Genomic DNA, 20,142 nt, shown 5'->3' with positions numbered 1-20,142 from the left:
ATCTCAGTATGCACACATTAATTTCCCTTAACTTAGTTTTGATGCTAAAACATTTCTTTACTTTTTTTTTTAGCACATCAGGTGTTTGGGATAGGCCTATTTTCATTGTTTTGTTTTTAAGTTTGACCTATAAAAGCTTGCGCAGTATGGATTTTACCATGCAATGTAATTTATAGCTATTATGCTTCAGAAAAAAAAAATCCACCTGTTGTTTAACCTTGTTATTATGGTTATATTATAAAAATCTAGTGTGGTTGACAAAAAACGGAGCAGATATGGAATCAGCGCAGAAAAAGAATCTAGAAAAATTTACTTGCATCTCTGGTTAAAAAAAAAAAAAAAAAAATCATAAAAATGTGTCCACCAGTGTAATCATCAACTCTGGTGGTGTACTGTACTGTTTAAATGTTTTATGTTTTGGGCGTGCTATCAAATCAATATTGCTTCTGAACAGTTGCAGATGATGTTCATGTCACTGTTGTGTGCTGTTACATTGCTTTTTATATCGTATTGACAGTTGTAAACAATTCAATCCACTCACGATACTCCCAGCCGGTAAGTGGACGTTTACAGGAAATTAGCCACCTAATGATCTTTAAATAATGTTTGAGTGCACGGAGGGTTAGGGTTTTTTATGTTTTCGTGTTTTTGTTGTTGTTGTTTTTTTGACCGCGGGGAGCAGATCGACGGAACGTACGGAGGAATCGCTTTAAAATGAAGAGGTCGGGGGACGCTAACTTTTATGAATAAGGATGGAGGGACAAGGACGGAAGGGCACCCAGGTCGCGGACGGAGGACAGACCCGAAAAAAGGGTAAAATGCCCAACTCTGGTATTGATGGTATTGAATGTACTGATAGTAACATTAGGAGGTAAGTCAGGTAGGTCAACTCCCCACGGAAGGTCACGTGCCAAATGCGCAACTCAACACTGAGTATATCCTGATTATTCAAACATTATCATGTAGAAGTCATACAGAATATTCATTTGAGGTCACTGTTAGTTGCTGTACATCTGGTGGCCTGTCGTTGCATGCACGTGTCAGTAGGCGGCGTCTCTGAGTGCTGATCAGCAGCCCGTGGTCATCTCACATCCCTCCCTCAGTGTTGGAGTGGGTTCAGCATCCACGCGCAGCTCTTCCTAGGTTCCCGCTCGTGAGTGCCTCATTGGATCTTATGCTGATTTGCACTGTTTGAAGGGGGCTATTAGTGAGGAGCATGGAATAACTGACAACATCTTCTGAACGAGACGACTCTTTGGACCAGGCGCAAATGGATGAAGCAAATGAGAACTCAGGTGACCTTTTATTTTATTTTTTTTTACACATGATCATTTGGAATGCACATCACAACTCAAGCAGGTTCTTACAAGTCTTTGTATAAACTGTTTTATTCCGTGTATGACTTTTCCTGACCAAAATACTCCAAACATTGGCTTCAAACGTCACCATGTAAATACATGTTTTTGTTTGTGTTGTAGCCCACATAAATGGCCCATAATTATGATTTATTTTCCTCACAGTGCCTGTAAAACATACTGTAGGAATTATACATTGGTTACACATATTTTGGCTGAACGCTCTACGGTACATTGATTTGATTTTTTTTTTCCTGGAAATGACACTAATTGCATGTTATAGCCAGCTGTAATGTTTAATAACAACAACAAAACATTTACTAAATGGCACCCCTTGTCCAGTATCAGCTATCTTGCACACATCCCGTTATAATAATGTAATCGTTATTATGTATTATCACTTTTTATAAAATAACACATGCATGTGAGGTGGCATTTTCAATCCAGATAATCCACAAACATTTTAGAGCTGAGGGAAATATCCACATGCAGGCACCATGCAGCTTTAGATCACAATGATTAAAAGTGACAGACTGAGCAAATGACAGCAGGGCAAAGTTGGAGACTGGTGAGTCAATAGAGAGAAATGATAGAAACAAAAGGAGCCATTCCACATTACTTTACTTGGCCAATTACCATGCTGATTATTGATTTGTGTGAGTGTGTGTATTTGCATTTAAATGAATGAAGTTGCAGTAGCACCACATGAATGTCCGGGTGGGTTGTAGGCAGCTGTGGCATCAACAGTGACTCACTGTGTGAGAGTGTAAATGTCCATTGAGCCAAGCACAGGTAATTAAAAGTAAATCTCAGCTCTACTGGATGACTCATCGCCATTAGTGAGCAGTAAAGGAGTAGGAGGCTGTGGTTGAGGGGGTGGGGGTTTGGGGCTAGTACAGTTATTTAGTGTCACTGAAATTATGGCTTCAATTAACATGTGAAACCTGGAGAATGTCTCTAATATTTTAAATATTCTCCTATCATATTTTTCCCACATCATAATTAGCCCGTACCGACTCTCGCTGTGCCACAGTGTTAGGTCCACTTAGACATTCACATTAAATGCAATACAAACGATGTGGGAACATGTTTGCGTGAATGATGGTTTGTTTACGTGACTAGCAACCAGTCCCTGCTCAAAGTCTGGATATCCTAAGGAGAACAATCGAAAATGGATGGATAGTTGGAGTTTAGCTATTATAATGGCTGTAGACTGCTATTATTGTTGTTTAGGCAGGCTAGCAATTTCCATGCTACAACAAGCTAATTGACTAAACAGCTTGCAACAGTATTGTAATTAGTGGACACTGCAGCATGAAGACAGGTGGTTCATTACAAATATGATTACAGTTCATTGCTGCCTTTAAATGGGACATGTTTCTGAAAATTGGCTTTTTAATGGGTAGTATACAAATAGTCGGGTCTCTGGAGTGCCTGCTGTTAAATTATAAAAATAAACAACCAAGTAAATCTTATTTGCCTATTTAAATTTTCTTCACTTTTGCCCCACGGTTATTTAGCTATCTTAAATAAAACCCGCACTGAGGTTCTCCATCATGACTTGGCAGCTCGGCAGGGTGACCAGCTAAACGCAAGTGACGGTTTGGCTACGCCACTGGTCTCAAACCCGCGGCCCGAGGACCATTTGTGGCTGGCAGAATGGTGGTTTTCGGCCCCCTACTTGACATCACTCTTTGTTAGAGTGGCCCCCACGTTTTTGCCATGTCCTTATAATAACAATCTACACATTAGTACAACGTTTAGGGCGGGGCTAACAGCCAAACATTTGCATGAAACATGACAGCCCTCCATTAAATAGCTTCCATCCAATTTCTAACATGCTTGACCTCATTAACGTTATGTGTGAGCCTATCCCTTTTAGGGTACACCCTCGACTGGTCGCCAGTTTATCTCAGTGGGCTAAAATACGTGAGGCGCAAAAAAGAGGTGCTGTAGTTTTGGATTCTTGGATTATTTTAATGCCACAGACAACTTGGAACTGTTTTAAATATATCATTTTTGTACCTTCTTGGAGAATCATGAAGCTGAATTTCCTGTTCTGATAATGAAGTGCTTTTGTGGGGCCCGGGGGGTGTGGGATGGACGGGGGTGCAACATTGGACAAAACATGTTTAGATGAATGTAAGAAAGGTATGGATTGCTTTGTGTATCTTTTATCAGAAGATGTCATCTCTATGGCTGATTCCTCAATCACGCTCGAGGACATCGAAGGGGAGCTTTTCAAAATTGAGCGACTACGAAACGTCCTCGTGCGGAAAGAATCAGAGCTGAGATACATGTAAGACCTATTATCTTATACTATGGTCAATAAACACGTCAATGTCCACATTCAGCACACAGTCTTGCCATATACAGGTCAATTCTCATTTTATTGGGCCAGTCATCCAATTATCAATAGAAAGAAAAAAACAATTGCACACTAGTCCTATTTATGATCATTCATCTTGACTGTCAAAATACAACAGATAAGCAATTTCAAATGGGGAAAAAAACACCTTGGTGAACTAGCTTGCTTCAGATTTCTGAAACAGCCATTCAGCACAATGTGATTGAACATACAGCTCTCCACAATTTTTTCCACATTTTTTGTTCATGTTTGAGCCTTGGTGAAGGTCTGCATTCTACTGAGCACTATTACTATTACAGTAGCTAAAACATTTTTATTCTGGTATGTTGCTGTTGTATGGTGATTAAGTAACATAACGGATGGATAAACTATATAGAGGTATCTTACATTCCAGTGTTGGGAGTGAGACCCATACAGTAGTGTAGCACTGAAACTCTTCTCAAGTGGGGTGTACATATACAGTAGTCCCTCAGGAGAATCGGTTGGTACTCCTCCATGTCAGAGGGAGCAGCCATGTGTGTCATGATGGAAAAAGTGTGAGAAAAAGTCCGCACTAATCCGGAGCACCAACTTTCAAATTGTTCCTCCTTTCAGCTTTACTTTTAACGATTTCATCAACTTTCTGTCAACGTCCCGTTTTGTCACAGTATTTTACAGGATTGCAAATGCTGTAAAAGATTTACAGGACAGAATAATCCACCCATAATAAAAACTTATTTCATGAACGCTGCACAATAGTTTTGGCATTATCGTGCAAATTAGCATCACATCGGTGTGTCATAGTACTTTCTAAACATTTGAAGTTCATCACAATCACAATTTCATTTTTATTGGTCAAGTCGCACAGTATTCGAGTAACAAGCAACTATAACAAAAAGAACACTCGATATCATACAAATGTAATGACAGGGGGAAAACAACATACATGCTATAAATAAATACACTACAATCAGTCCAGAGTTTATATTTCAGTCCTCCCTGTTCTTTTTTCTCCTTGCCAGCATTGTGTGTGCATATACTGTACATGAGCAGATGGCCACAGATAAATGCTGAAAAACCGCTATTCTTTATTACCACAATACAACTGTCAGTCGTACCTTTTAAATGATTTGCACCAATTGCTCCTTCCAAAAACTTAATTAAACAATTAAACAACATGAGGCGATTTAAACATATCACACTCAGGAATGAGAGGGGGCGGCGTCATTTGAAATGGGACTGATCTTGCTGCGTAATTAAAATTTTTTTTAAAAAGGCTCCAAACATGAGGATGTTAAATGGTACTCTTTCCCATTAATTCAGAAACCATCAATTGATCGTGTTTCAAACATACAATATCACTTTTTTATTTTTTTACACTGTTTAGAAGATCATGTTTTGTAATTGAATGTGCTTTTTCCCCACTTCAGGATGGATGACATTCAGTTGTGTAATGAAATCACAAGGCTGAAGGGAGAGCTGCAGAAACTGGTTTCCATTCCAGGTACCTGCAAACAGCAGTTGCTTTCTTTGAGTGCAGCTTTTGTGCTATTATGTATATACTGTATATCAAGAAGACTCTCACTCATCAGTGATGACCTCTGCAGGGCCTGTGTGCACTGAAACTCAGCTGAAAAAGAAATATCGATTGGTGAATTTTCAAGAATAATTCCTCTTCATTTTTTTTTAAAATGCACTGACAAATGACGATACACCCCCCTCCACCCTCCATTAAGTATGTATGACATCTAAACCCATGAGAAAGGTTGCTGTGGCAACTAAAAAGATCAGTACAGACCACAGTAGGGAGTGTTTAAAGTGAGTGTATGAAAAATAAATAACTAGATAGTTTGAATATATTTATAATCATCCTCAGTACAGTGAATATAGATATGGATGTACGCAATACTTTTAGTTGTTTGCATGGCATTTGTGTTTGATTATTGTGCTATTTCCGAAACAAGCTAGTGCCTACTAATGCAGTCTCCCAATCCCGTTTTTTCCAAACTAACAAACTTTCACTTATCTCAAAATATACATCTATAATCATGCCCGAAGATATACAGTATATGTACCTATAGCAGTGATTTTCTGTAGGCATAAAAAGCAGGATTACATCAGATACCATTCAATCATTTTCAACAAAAACTATGCTGTGCTGAAATACAGTACTTGCTGCTTTGTTCTCCATCTTTCAAAATGACTGTAAATAAGTGTGTCATAATCTAGTGGTCGTGAGAGGAAGTACACTTGATTTAAACGAGTCAGACTGAAATAGTCATTAACTGTACCCCAAATATTCACGAAAAACCAGGACCGCTAACCTGGAAACTGCAATGGGAGCGGATTTAGTTGTATTTCAAAATGAAGATGCTGTGGGGAATATTATTCATTATATAGAGAATATCTTACCTGAAAGAAACATTTGAAGGCAATTTGTCTATTGCTGTACTTTTGCAAAGACCAGACAACCTACATAGTGACAGTATGTCGGGTATCTTGAGGAGGTTTAAAAAAAAAAGAAAAAAAGATTTTTATACCTGCCCACTTATAAATGGGTCCCACAAATATACATAATGCAGGAGGACACAGCCAAGTGGTTAGGCAGAAAAAATGCATGGGATGCTGTAGATTAGGTGAAAACTTAATCGATTAATTGACAACTACATGATTATCAAATTAATTGACAACTATGTTTTATAGCGTTTAACTTAAAATTGTCCAAATCTGAATCCTTTTATTTCAGCCTTTCATTTGTAATTATTTGTTGATTCCTGTAGTCCTTCATTACAGCAGTATTACCTTGTGTGTTTGAACAAAATAAGACATCTCCAAACATCTGCTTTTACTTTGTGAGGTACAGAGAAAGAGGCCATTTTTGTACATAGAAAAAGGCTTTCAGTTCAGCTCAGGGAGGCAAAACAAAAGACAAGACTGATATTTACTGTATAATTTCCTTTAGTGTATTACCAGATACAAAACTTTAAAGTTAACCTTTGCCAAGGAATACTTTATGCCTTTAAAGCGGAAATCAACCCAAACATATTTTTTTCAAGAATATGTTCCCAGTAGGCCCACTAGTTGAAACACGCCATTGTGCGTAATATTGCGTTTGTGGAATTTGAGTTAAGCAGAAAAAACAACCCTTTTTAGCCATCTCAGGGGGCGGCCATTTTGTCACTTCTGTTGACTGAAAATGACATCGCAACTATTCTTGGCTCAGGTAATGACGAATCACGGCTCCGCTTCAGAAAACAGGTCAGCCGTGATTGGTCGTTACCTGAGCCCTGAGCAACTGTGATGTAATTTTCAGTCGACAGACGTGACAAAATGGCCGCCCCCAGAAATGGCTAAAAACGAGTGGATTAACTCTTATTCCACAAACACAATATTGATCAGAATGCCTAGTGGGCTTGCATAGAGCATATACTTGAAAGAAAATGTTTGGGTTGACTACCACTATAAGAACAAACCCAAACGGTAAATGGGTTGTTGTCGTTATTTTAGAGGAACGGGGAATAAGTGAAATGTTCCAAAATGTCAGTGTCAACATAAAAATGACTTTGTGGGATGTGCACCATGTGTGACGGTCGAACAGACCAAGACAAGTCCAAGGAGGATAGGACGAGGGAGGAGGAGCTACTGCAGCAGATCAGCAAGCTGGTGGAGACCAGAGACTTCCTCGTAGATGATGTGGAATTTGAGCGGCTCAGGTGAGGTTATTTACATGGTGCCTCGCCCCATACAGGTTAAGCCTCTAAATCTTCAACTCCTCATTTGGTGGTGGAAAAAAAGTTGTGCCATGTGTTGAAACTATTAGAAGCTATTATCCTTGCTTACTACTTGAGTTTGTTTTCCCAACTTATTTCCCATTACAACTGTAATAGTTTTAGCACACGGAGTCCCCCTGCTATTCACTTGATTACTTTTATAATTGCTTTGCTAGAAATAGGCATTACTGTCGAATAGTTTTCAATTCTGTTTGGGTGACTCACGAATCCAGTGCGTTTGAAATTCAGGGATCTTTGTAATGTACACAGCTATTCCTGTCATACAGTATAGGATTTAACTCATTAACCTTGTTTTCATCTTGGTTTATATCCAGTTTTTCCTTCTTAAACACCTTACTCTGCACTTCACTACTTCATGAATCAAAATTCTCCACAGAGAAAGAGAAGAAGACAGAGAAATGGCAGCAATCTTTCAGCCCAAGTTCCAAAACACTTTGAGGGGAAAAGGTGAGCTTCTCATTTGACTGTCATTCACAAGCATCTCAATGTCTTCAGTTGTCTTCAAGTCATATTGAACAGGTTGGTAAAGTAGGTGAAAGTGAGCATTTAGGAATATGCCTCCCTTTCAAATTAGGTGCTCGGCAGGACCAGAAGCTAGTATCCAAGTCCCCGCACACACCAGCACCATTTATCACAAAAACTGGACTAACGCTACTGAAAGACTGTTGCGGCATCACATGCTCTGTCATGTAAAACATCTGCATGCATGCTAATACTTGATTGCACATTGTCCGCATTTTTGGGGGGGGGTAACTCATGGTCTCCTCAAAGGATACATTATAAAATGAAAATTCTTGTGGTTTTACAGTTAGTATGTCCTCAAAATATAAAAACTTTTGGTGCACGTGTTAACCTAATGTTGCATGAAAAGATCTTTTCAGCTTCTAGTGATTGTTCACGTACTATTCGAATGGTCATATTTTTATTGTGATCTTGTTAAATGACCCACAGGAGGGAAGCTGAATTAAGTATTTAAAGCGAAAGTCAACCCAAACATTTTTGGGGAAGAATTTGCTCTATGCAGGCCCACTCGTTGAAACACAGCATTCTGATTAATATTGTGTTTGTGAAATATGAGTTAAGCAACAAATATCCACCTGTTTTTAGCCATTTCTGGGGGTGGCCATTTTGTCACTTCTGTCGACTGAAAATGACATCACAGACCCTCAGGGCTCAGATAATGACCAATCATAGCTCGGCTTCAGAAAAGAGGTGACCCGTGATTGGTCGTTATTTGAGCCCTGAGGGTCTGTGATGTCATTTTCAGTCGACAGAAGTGACAAAATGGCCGCCCCCAGAGATGGCCAAAAGCAGGTGGATTTTGCTGCTTTAACGTCCATCCATCCATCCATTATCTGTACCGCTTCTCCTCACAAGGGTCGCGGGGCGTGCTGGAGCCTATCCCAGCTGTCTTTGGGCAGTAGGCGGGGGACACCCTGAACTGGTTGCCAGCCAATCGCAGGGCACACAGAGACAAACATCCGCACTCACAATCACACCTAGGGGCAATTTAGAGTATCCAATCAACTTACCATGCATGTTTTTGGAATGTGGGAGGAAACCGGAGTGCCCGGAGAAAACCCACGCAGGCGCGGGGAGAACATGCAAACTCCACACAGGGAGGCCGGAGCCGGGATCGAACCCACGACCTCTGAACTGTGAGGCGGACGTGCTAACCAGTCGATCACCGTGCCGCCCTGCTTTAATGTGTATTTCATATTTATTATATTCTTGAAAAAAAATTGTTTGGGTTGACTTCCTCTTTAAGTAATGTGACATCTGTTTGGCAGTGCAATTATCATCATTCATATTACCAAGCTTAAGGCTGTGACTCAGTATTTTCATTTTTGATTTCCTGACAGTACTGCAGTCACACATATTGAGTATCAAAGAGTTCATGTCGTGCAAAAATAAAGGTGATCGTTACTATACATGTTGTTTGTGGTGTATTCAATTGAAATAATGTTTCATGACAAATGTGAATGTTTTGTCATCTTATAGCACAAGCATGCTATTGTATCACTGCGTTTGAGGACAACATTCACTGTGGTGAGATGTTCTCACTACTCAGCTGTATTCTTTTGCGGCACAACTAAGTGCAGAACCACACTCTGCAGTCCTAGATGACTCATTCAGTGTTTGGTCTTAAAAAGCATCACCTCCTGGTCTCCTGGTTCAAATGAAGTGAACGTAGCGACATCATCATTGAAACAAAATCCCAATGGAGTATTCATTTAAAAAATAGTTGGTTCAGTGGGTATTACGGCGAGCTGAATGTAAAATAAATTGGCAAACAGTCCTTGCCTTTTATCCTGTGACAGAAATAAAAACATTTTATCATTGTTCACATGGCAACAAACATCTATAGCATGAACTGTGCAGTTCACTAAAGTGTTTTTCTTTTCAGCCTCTTCTTCTAGTTATATGACATCACTCCTTGGCAGGCAGAGGAAGGCCGTCACACGTGGTTGCGGATGAATAGACCCATGCACAGGCAACAGTCCCCACTGTATTTAATCTGAAGACTAATTAGTGGGCTACATAGTGTGAATATATAGACATGCCAACCCACTCTAATTGGGTGTTAGTGGGAAAAGCGGCTTGTCTTGCTGAGTTGGCTGAGACATAAAAGAGTCCCTGGAAACGTGACATCAAGCATCGCCAATTAAATACTTTTCCTTAACAGCTTTGACTGTACCTCAGTAGTGTGACTAATCCATAGTTTAGTCTGGAAGAAGACAAATCACATCGAGAGTCCTACCAAGCGGCTGTACCTTTAGCCAGTAACTTTTAGGTGGTGCCAACGGCGGCCTTCGTCTGTGTACGTATACATCATGATCTGCACCAACCGTAAAGCAGAAATCATGAACCAAGCCTCATTTGCGCTAAGGTGTGGGACTTGAGACTACATTTGTGACACTGATTCACAGAAGTGCTCACTGTGGGCACGGCTGCTTAATTTACCTGTTGGGTGACCCAAAAAAAAAGAAAAAGCTTTTAGCCCCTGGTTTGGGGGGGAAATAAATAATCTAATGTGTTACTAAAGCCAGACCAGTATTCAGATTCAAGTCATTTATCAATGTTAATGTGCATTACTGTATTGTGCCGATAGTGCATCAACAAGGACAAGACGAGAGAAACACTTAAGATTTGCTGAAGAGCTTTACTTCAAAATAGACAACAGCAGACAATCAGCACTGTCTTAAAATTGAGCAACATGAGGCAGGTCAATAAACAATTAGGATGCGCCGTTCTCGATTAATTAATTAAAATGACATTGCAAAAATATGTACTATGCCCAAGGAATGGCAAAAGCTCAAAAATAAGTCTCGACAGTGGAGTGTAACTGCATGATCGCCGCCTGGGGAAGATGGAAAATCTTCACATTAGCTTCCCACTTTATTGTTGTCTCTTTGCATCGAGTGTATCCTTGGGAGACGTTATCACATCCTGTGGAAGTGGGACAGAAGCTGCTCACCTTGCTTGACCTCAACTCCTGCAAGCAAACACACTTCCTGCCCCAAAACAGCGCCAGAACTTCAGGGTTCAGTCTTTATGCTAGTTATGGTAGTAGATGACACAGTGTTTGTGTTTGCCCTCTTGGGGCAAATCGGCGTATGCATGTAGTACTAAAAACAGTCCAAGTGTGGCGCACTTATTCCAATACGTCTGCGTGGTGTTTCGATGACGCTATCCCTTTAAATTCGTGACGCAGCTCAACTAGTGGCCCACTTTGTGCTGCCAGCAGGCGCGGTGCACCAGCGAGCTCGGCCGCCCGGTGCGTACGGCTCGGCCCGGTTCTTCGGTTCTCTGCTGGGCCTTCACTGCTTCCACAATGGAGTTTTTACTGGGGAACCCGTTCAGCACGCCTGTCGGACAGCGGATCGGTGAGGTTTTTTTCCAGCCACTCATGCATGGTTTCAATGTAACCACCAAATGTCGAGCAAGCCCGGCATCTTCGTTAGTCATTCTTCGCGAATATTCACCAGTATTTTGCTTTTGATTTAGATTCAAATGCAAACACTTTATAACACACAGTTATTGTGTATAACATGCTATTACTTCAATAATAATTAAGCCTTTTTTCAGACTGACAGAGGAGTAATGAGTAATGGGTAATGCTTGATTGACGGACTTGCTAGCCAATAGTTAAGAAAAGGCGGGGTCAAAAACGCCAATGTTGCACATTGATTGGTTGAAGCGTTGTCGACTTCCTGCTGACCTAAATCATATGCAAGTTGTCATGCATTTGTATTGACTCATGCAAATACAGTTGAACAAACAACAACCCAAAAACGGAATTATGGCCTTTTAAAGAAAAATATTTACATAATTATGACTATTGTGTGGTGGGAAATATTACTGGTCTTGGTACTTTTTTCAGTAACCTGAAGATGATCTTATTTCAAAATATATTGGATATCTTTTTTTTTTTTTTTAATTGAAATTATATTGCCCATTAGCCATTTTGCCTACACCGCATTACCACAGGGCGCTGGCATGTTTCAGCTCCTCTGTGATATTTATAGAAGGTCAAACACCAGACATTCATAAGTTCAAAGACCTGTGGAAGTAGCTGGTTCCAGTATATTAAAAAAATATTTGGATTACATTAATAAAATTTTAGTCGCTTTGTATCAAATAAACACAAGCGCATCTGTTCACTGCTGCTGATAGTGTTTAAATTTCTATTCCTTTATTTGTATTTTTCAATATCTCTTATCATCAAATCCCAATTAAATAGAACAAAAACACAGATTTCCAATGCATATCTAGCTGTTTGTCGGTTTGTCTGTCACAGAGATTGCAACAAGCTCTAGCCTGCCATCAGAAGACTGGTCTCTCAACATGGAGATCTGCGACATGGTTAACAGCTCTGAGGAAGGGTGTGTTTGTTTGTTTGTGTGTGCGTGTGTGTATGTTATAAGCAACACGCTCGGGGTTGCACGTATCTGAAAGGTCAATTATTCTCTTATTCCAGACCCAAAGATGCAGTCAGAGCCGTAAAGAAAAGGATTGTGGGGAACAAAAACTTTAAGGAGGTCATGCTGGCACTCACAGTGAGTGTATTGACAAACCCTCGCCCTGGTATTGTTGCTCTTGTGATGTGTAATCAGATATGAGACACATTTTTCTGGCTACAGGTGCTTGAAACGTGTGTGAAGAACTGCGGCTACAGGTTTCACATCCTAGTGACCACGAGGGATTTTATCGAGGGGGTTCTAGTCCGTTCTATCATCCCGAGGAATAACCCTCCTCTGATCGTACACGACAGAGTGCTCAGCATCATACAGGTCGGCTGGGGCTAAATTTAAAAAAAAAAAAAAAAAAAAAAAAAAAAGCTATTTTTAATTTGCATTGTTTCTGTGGTCACATTCCGTGAACTTGTTATTTTGCTTTTGTCATCTTTTCAAGGCGTGGGCCGACGCATTCCGTAGCTCGCCCGACCTGACAGGTGTGGTGTCAGTGTATGAAGACCTGCGCAGGAAAGGGCTTGAGTTCCCTATGACGGAATTGGATGGCTACCCATCAGTCCAAGCCCCCAAAAGGGTACAAGCACTTTTTCACTACTGACTCTTAGACGCTTTACGCTGCCTTTCATCTTTGGTCAACCTCTCTTTTCGGGTGCTTTCTGTGCCTCGCTTAGCAGACCTCGTCTCGGAACGGGCCTGCAGTTGCTACTGTCCCTGCTGCGCTGCTGTCCTCCAAACCTCCCCTAATCCCACCCCAGACCCTTGAGTTTAAACAGACGCTAGATGGAAGTGATGCCTTCACTCCCAACCAGGTGATGATGGTCTTTGCTGCATTTAGGGGGATATTTTACTACTCGTTTTTCACTACATCTGGTACCTTGACTTACATGTGTCCCAATTTACAAGTTTTTGGAGTTACAGCCAACCCCCATGTATTCTCAGTTTGGCACCCGTGGATTCACATCACTGATTTATTTATTTATTTATTTATTTATATTTTTAGCAAATTTAAAAAATATTTTTCAACATTTGTAGGGGGAGAGGTTACAGTGTTCCCATTTCCCTGTTTTATTTTTTTAAATATGTATTGAATGTTCATCTGCGTTATTATGGTATATATGAGAATAATTTGGGTTTAAAAAAAAAAAAAGATTTTTTTTCCCCCTCCTATTCCATTTCATTGGATATATATCATACACGGATTTTCCCTATTCACTGGCCAACCCGGTCCCTATCCAACTGCAAATAGCGGGGGTTGACTGTACTTTATATTTCTTTTTTTTCCTTCAAAATTAGAGTTAAACAAGCTTCAGACTCAAAATCCAGTAGCTCACAAGCAGTGTAACCAGCCATGTTTCTGACACTACTCACTACACTACTATCTTTATAAATAGACAACTATTATTCTTTATCAAAAATATATATTTAAAATTTGGGGTCTTCCAGGACTCGAACATATATTCATGGCATTTCAATTGATATCCATCCATCCCACAATCGGGGAAATTGATTTGCTGCACAAGTAAATTGAGTTACAAGATATACTTATAAGTCAAGGTACCCTTCTACTTATTCCCATTGACCGCATTACATCCAGGCACACTTTCTCACACCCCTATATACTCATCTATTTAGAAGCAATTGAAAAAAATACTAATAGAGGCTATCTGACAATGACATTAGGTAAATATGGATACTAGTCAGTGCTTTAAATGGAAAAAAAGTAAGTGCCGGTCCTCCCCTTATTTGACTGTTGTCAGGTAAATTAGGTGGTGAATATTCAGTACGGATGCATGTTTATAGATGGGTAGATACGTTACTTGGTTGTTTGACCAGAAGTCTGGTCATTCTTGTTCTGTGCAATTATTGTTGACACCGTTGGCAGCAGTGAATCGCAAGAGCTAACATTACTGTTAGCTGCATGGCTGCTCTTCACTTGCAAGATTAATGTGTCGTCGTGTCATTGTCACCCGCTTCATCACCAGCCTGGTTCTCTTTTGGAGCCATACCAACATGTATGGGGTCAATTGTTTTCAACCAATAACAAATTTCAATTCAAAGTTTCAACGTGCTCTAATATGCTTACATTATTCACTCTCCATTCTTCTTCACGTCCTTTTTCCGCCACACACTCCATTTGCGAGACCGCATTGCGAGGGACGTGTGTGGCACGTACCTGTGCACACTGGGTAATGTGTTATAGCCATGAGTATTGCAAAGCGCAAGACCGAAATAGAACAAGAGAGGGTACTGTGGGCTTATGTGAAGTCCCCATACACCGTAAAAAGTCCCGGTAACCTAAAGGCTAAAATTGAGAAGTGCTGGTATTCCGTACTGATGCGTACTGACCCATTTAAAGCACTGATGATAATGATATCAACCTACAAAGTAGTAGTAACTAGAAAGCCACTCAGTAGAATGCAAGCTTCTGCCAAGGTGGAGAGATTGCAGTTTACAAATCTCCTCCTCCGATAGTTCCTTGCAAATAATTGCTGTAGTATAAAATAACTTGACAATTGTAATAAATTATTAGTATATATAGGAGCCCTTACAATGGAGCTGTCACCATAGTACCACATATGCAGTTTGTTCGTGGCAATAAAAGACTAGGAAATGATATGAAGCATCCGTGTCCAATGCGAACAGCTTGTCAACTCTCACACAGTTTGTGACTCAATTATTAGGCACAGGTTTTTTTGTTGTTTTTTTTTACTGGAGAAGACGATACGGAAGTACTGCATACCAACTTTGGGGCAGGAGCATATGTGATATGTTTTAAACGTTCAAGAAATACCATTGTAAACACAACACTTATTTCCATGCAGTCTGATCTAAAATATAGTTTTAATATAGTGGATCATAGTACAGTACTAAAAAAGGGTTGTGTATAAGAATGTGTCGTTATCTTTATTGTTGTCAAGTAAACTATTAATATTTCAGGTAGGAGCACTAAAGGCAGAGCTGGGAATGGTACGGACCAACCTCACAATGATGTCGGATATGATGAGTCAGCTGGATCCTGTCACGGTAAAACAAGCTGACATGGAGTTGCTGGAGGTACAAAAATTACACATATTTAGGTGTTATTATCAACCTAAAGACATTATTGCTTTTATTTTATTCTGCAAGAAAATGTTTCCCACCCTTTCTCGTTACCCTTAACTGATCTCGCACTTTATGCATGTGCTACATCCGCACCAACACAATCCCCCCACCCACGCATTCTCTCTCTGGTTGTGTCATTAGCAGTTATACACAGTATGTAAGGAAATGCAGGACAGGATAGTGAAGATTGTCCCCAGGCTTAGTGAGGAGAAGCTGATCGAAGAATTACTAGCAACCAATGACGATATGAACACCGCCTTCACGCGCTATCACAGGTAAAGCACTTTTTTCTCCTCTGATTTAATGAAATCACGGCTCACTCACAGACACAATTTTTAAAAAATCTACAATAAAGTAAACAAGAGTAAGTGAATTTTCAATCACATGTCTGCTTTAGTAACAGTAAAGATTATTGTTCTTTTTATTAAAAACAAGTACAGGATGTCTGTTGGGATACTTTGTTGTTGTCTACAATCATATATATAGTTCTTACACTTTGTTGCTGTTTTTAGGTTTGAAAGACAATTAACCAATGATCCAAACACAACGCAGCAGGTACCATAGACCATAGACATTTATGTTGTTATATTTTTAACGTTGACAGTTCACATCTCATCCTTTTTGCATTTGCAGAGCCATACGTACGTAAACCTAATAGACCTCAATGGGAGCCAATCAGCGGCTGCATCAGTCACCAATGGCGGCTTGCTCAGCCAATCAAAAGGGGACACTTTGTCCAGCCAGATGGCAGGGCTCCGTAAGTTCTTTACACTGACTTTTTTTTTTTAACTGTAATTGATGTGTACTCATTCTGGGTTTCATTGCTTTTCTATTTCAAAACGGTAATCAGGATAAGCTAACTTATCTAGCATTTCTTCACGTCTTATGCAATTGCTGTATGTGTTACTTTTTTAGGGTAGGGCTATTTTTAGGGATATTTGGGGGTTAATTGTGCATTCTACAAATTTATGAAGACTACAGTCGACCTTTCCGTTGCCTCACAAAACGTTTTTGCTCTACTTTGAACAGACACAGGGGAAGGAGATGTCGTGGATGCATTTTCACAGGAAAGAAATAGCTCAACTCAAAGAGGAAGGTACAGTAAATAACATACAAACAGTAATATGTTTTTGGATTTTTTTTTCTGGGTATTTAAATGTATAACTAGCCTAATTTGCTGTTGAAGTTCAAGTGAATTTGGTTTCAGTGAGAATACAGACATTGGACTGGATGGCCTTGCACAAGCTCAGGACAACACCATGCAAAACTCTAAAGTGGTAAGCAAACATTTTTTTATGTAAGGTTATGTGCATAAATTGCGCATGTAACTGTAGTAGCTAATTTTCTGACTTGAAAAGCAAACTCAGTACGTAAATCACTGTCATGGTTTTGGGTGTACAGTAGTCTTAAATTATGTTAATAAATGGAGTATATCATTTGAAATATTGATTTCTGAGTAACTACATGTTCCAGGCAAACAAAATTAAATAGCCTTCATGTTGAATAATCCCAACAACATATTCAAACAGATCTAGGTCTAATCACGGATTTCACAAATCTTCAATGTATGAACCGCCTATAACACGACACGTCTTCTTTTTTCTTTCCTCTTTGAATTTCCTTGAAAATACACATTGTGCACTCATGTTTGAGCAAATTCTAACACAAAATACTAATGAATGTCATTCTTGACCCTGACAAAAGAAAATGTGAAACATTACACTAACATTAGCATACTGTAGTTTGTTTTTTCACGTAATATTCAAATTGTATCATCAAGTGGGAATTGGCTGTTAATTTGACTACGAAATGATTGACAATTTTTGGGAACACCCTGTATTACAAGTATAATAGGACCGTGACATTTTGTTATCGACGTGGATGAATGTGTGTTGCTGTGTTGTTGTGCCTACTAATTTAATCGTTAATGTCATTATTAATGACATTAGTCATTAATCATTAGTGTCAAGAAATAGATAGAAATAACTTGATCCTATTCTGAAAGAATTCTCTATCTGTGCAACGAAGGATTACAGCCCAGCCTCCTCCCACAGCTCCTCACCAAAGTTAGACTGGATGATTAAAAGGGGAATGGTGGGTGCATGTCCAAAATGTGCCTGATATCCCACTTTTTTTTTTTTATTATTTTTTTTAATTCTGGGTTTTGTTGTTGTAGTAGTAGTAGTAGTAGTAGTTGTTGTTGTTATGAGGTTGCAGTTCACTTTTGTTTTGGTCAGTGGTTTACTTTTTCAGCCCAGAAAATGTTTGACTTGCATGCTATTCAAAACATCAAATACTTCAAAAATTTTTTTTAATTGACATGGGTGTGCAAGGAGCATGGAAAGGTTTGCTTTGCTCTGTCCTGATGTTCCATTTTCTTCGTTTTTCTTTTTTTGTGTGTTTGTTTTTAACCTTGTGTCATGTTGGGATAGTAATAGTAATTTTGTGGGGTTTTTTTCTTTCTGTTTTTGAGGGGATGTTGTGTGGTTTTTTCTTTCTTTTTTTTTGAGGGGGTGAGACACTGTCATTATTGTGTTTGATATATTTTTCTTCTCTCTTAGATTCCCATCAAGCAGTCCAATGTAATGGAGGATATTGAGAAATGGCTTGAGCTGGATGATGAGGTGAGCAGTTGGATTACTAATACTGTACATTTAGATTAAAATGAAACAATGCTTAACAATGTGCAGATATCGATCATCACAGAATATTTTAACAGTTAGATCGTGAATACAGCACCGAATTTTCTTTCTCCCGTGCTTGTGTAGGCTTCCTTCCACTTTCCCAAAACATGCGCAGTACGTTATGGTCACGAATTGTACATACTGTAGGTGTGAATGGTTGTATGTACACTGCACGATGGCATCTATTTTTTTACTCACTTTCTGCTTATCCGGGATCTGGTCACAGAGGCAGCAGCCTAAGGCCAGAATTTCCTCTTCCCAGCAATCAATTACACAAAGTCAACCATTGATGATTATGTTCACCCCTATTATCAATAACACATTTATTTTGCTTCTAAGTTGTGAACTTCTTTTGAATTGAAGCATTATTTTTCTCATCCTGAGCAGAATAATTGTGATGCTGTATTGTATTGTATTGTACAATAACATGATGTTCATTCTGTTTGTGACACAGTATGATGACTATGAGGACTCTGATGGTGTCACAAGCGAAGGTGAGCAAATTTGCAGCTGACCAAATGCCGTATGATAGTTTATGCTTGGTCTTGGATTTGGCTGTGTCGGCCACTGCAATGTTTTTTTGTCTATTGACACACTTTTCATTTACAGTAGTTCCTCGACCCTCAATTGCACCAACTTAATGTGTTTTTGCAGAGCAAGCTGTTGCTTGGTCAATTTGTTTGCATGTTAGGTTTGGGCACACAACAAATTCAAATCGCAAGTCAAGGTACCACTATAACTGCAAGTGATGCAATTTAAATTCGGACACGATCGACATGGATTCAGTAGCCTATTAATTTCATCCCATTTTGTCATTCAGTTATTTTGTTGTAGCAGATTGGGGTTTTCCTCGTCTAATAGTGGTTGTCCTCTTCTGAAGAATTTGACAGGTTCTTGGCCCAAAGAGCGAAAGCGGCTGAGCGGTTGCCTTCGGTGCGACAGTCTTCCCAGGACGCCAACCACTCCGAATCCTGAGCTGCAATTCAGCCTGCCACACGCGCAACTCTCAAAGTCCCTTGCTAAAAGGAACAGATGGAGATGTATTTTGGTTTTATGTATCAAAGGCACATTTGAGCATGGAGGATTGCAGTCCGTATTTACTTCTTGTGTATCCTGCTATTGCTTTACTGGGATTTTAACTGGTAACAAGTGATTGAAGGCAAGAGGATTTGACTTGATATAATGAAGTGGTGGCAATGCAAACATTTGCACAATTTCTACGGTAACATTCCTACTATTGAAGGAAACATGGAATATTGTTACTAAAACAACTTTTGCAACATAGATGACTATATTGCTATGAACTCTTATTTGTGACATCTCATGATGAGTTACAGATAATGCCGCTGTCAAAGTAGCAAACACTGTTAACTTATATGTAAGAAAATGTTAGCAATTTCTCATATGAAGATTTCGAGGCTTCGTTTCATGTTAATATTGATATCGGATGTAAAGGAAAAGTAATTTAGTTTTGTTTTTTTACTTCCATAATATTTCTTTGTCAAGATGTTTTAAGTTTAAGTTGCAGAGTGCAATTAAATAACCAACCAAACTACCAAGACTTTTTCCTATTATTACCCACCCTTAAAAATTGTAGTACGCTGGAACTATTTAAGTCAGTTATCCAGTTATGGTTATGGCTGGTTTTATACAGTGTATTAAAAATATATTCAAGTTTTGGAAGGAAAAAAAAAAGACAGATTAGCTGATGAAAATCAGTGGCACATTTATCCATTTTTTCACCACTTGTGCTGGAGCCTGTCCCAACTGATTGGGCTACACTCCAGACTGGTCACCAGTCAGTTACTCAGCACATAGACAAACCACCATCCACCCTCACATTTTATTCAGTGACTTCAATGAACCTAACATGCATGTGTTTGAAAT

General features: G+C 39.4%; 2 protein-coding genes across 7 annotated transcripts; both read left to right on the top strand.

Moving 5' to 3' along the window:
* The first annotated feature begins 1,115 nt into the window (after positions 1–1,115).
* On the top strand, positions 1,116–8,611 carry LOC147134902 (bMERB domain-containing protein 1). 2 transcript variants are annotated; one of them, XM_086055998.1, is made up of 6 exons: positions 1,116–1,295; positions 3,540–3,654; positions 5,133–5,206; positions 7,301–7,415; positions 7,870–7,940; positions 8,068–8,611. In XM_086055998.1, exons 1-6 carry the CDS (start codon positions 1,271–1,273, stop codon positions 8,184–8,186), a joined length of 519 nt encoding a protein of 172 aa, XP_085912124.1. In that variant the 5' UTR covers positions 1,116–1,270; the 3' UTR covers positions 8,187–8,611. The 2 variants fall into 2 exon arrangements, with proteins under 2 accessions (XP_085912124.1, XP_085912122.1); XM_086055996.1 differs by having other exon boundaries at positions 3,537–3,654.
* A 2,590-nt stretch (positions 8,612–11,201) lies between these two features.
* tom1 (target of myb1 membrane trafficking protein) lies at positions 11,202–19,810 on the top strand. 5 transcript variants are annotated; one of them, XM_086056403.1, is made up of 16 exons: positions 11,202–11,380; positions 12,295–12,379; positions 12,475–12,553; positions 12,638–12,787; positions 12,909–13,043; positions 13,141–13,278; positions 15,407–15,523; positions 15,716–15,846; positions 16,084–16,126; positions 16,205–16,328; positions 16,601–16,667; positions 16,779–16,848; positions 17,600–17,665; positions 18,133–18,195; positions 18,710–18,749; positions 19,136–19,810. In XM_086056403.1, the coding sequence occupies exons 1-16, from the start codon at positions 11,329–11,331 to the stop codon at positions 19,228–19,230; spliced, it is 1,455 nt and encodes a 484-aa protein (XP_085912529.1). In that variant the 5' UTR covers positions 11,202–11,328; the 3' UTR covers positions 19,231–19,810. The 5 variants fall into 5 exon arrangements, with proteins under 5 accessions (XP_085912529.1, XP_085912527.1, XP_085912528.1 ...); XM_086056401.1 differs by having other exon boundaries at positions 15,713–15,846; XM_086056402.1 differs by having other exon boundaries at positions 11,203–11,380; positions 13,144–13,278; positions 15,713–15,846.
* Positions 19,811–20,142: the final 332 nt, after the last annotated feature.

The sequence above is a fragment of the Filicampus tigris genome, chromosome 16, assembly GCF_054856515.1.
Source record: "Filicampus tigris isolate MCC_2025a chromosome 16, RoL_Ftig_1.0, whole genome shotgun sequence".
Lineage (NCBI taxonomy): Eukaryota > Metazoa > Chordata > Actinopteri > Syngnathiformes > Syngnathidae > Filicampus > Filicampus tigris.
This window is presented reverse-complemented; position numbering and strand designations above follow the sequence as displayed.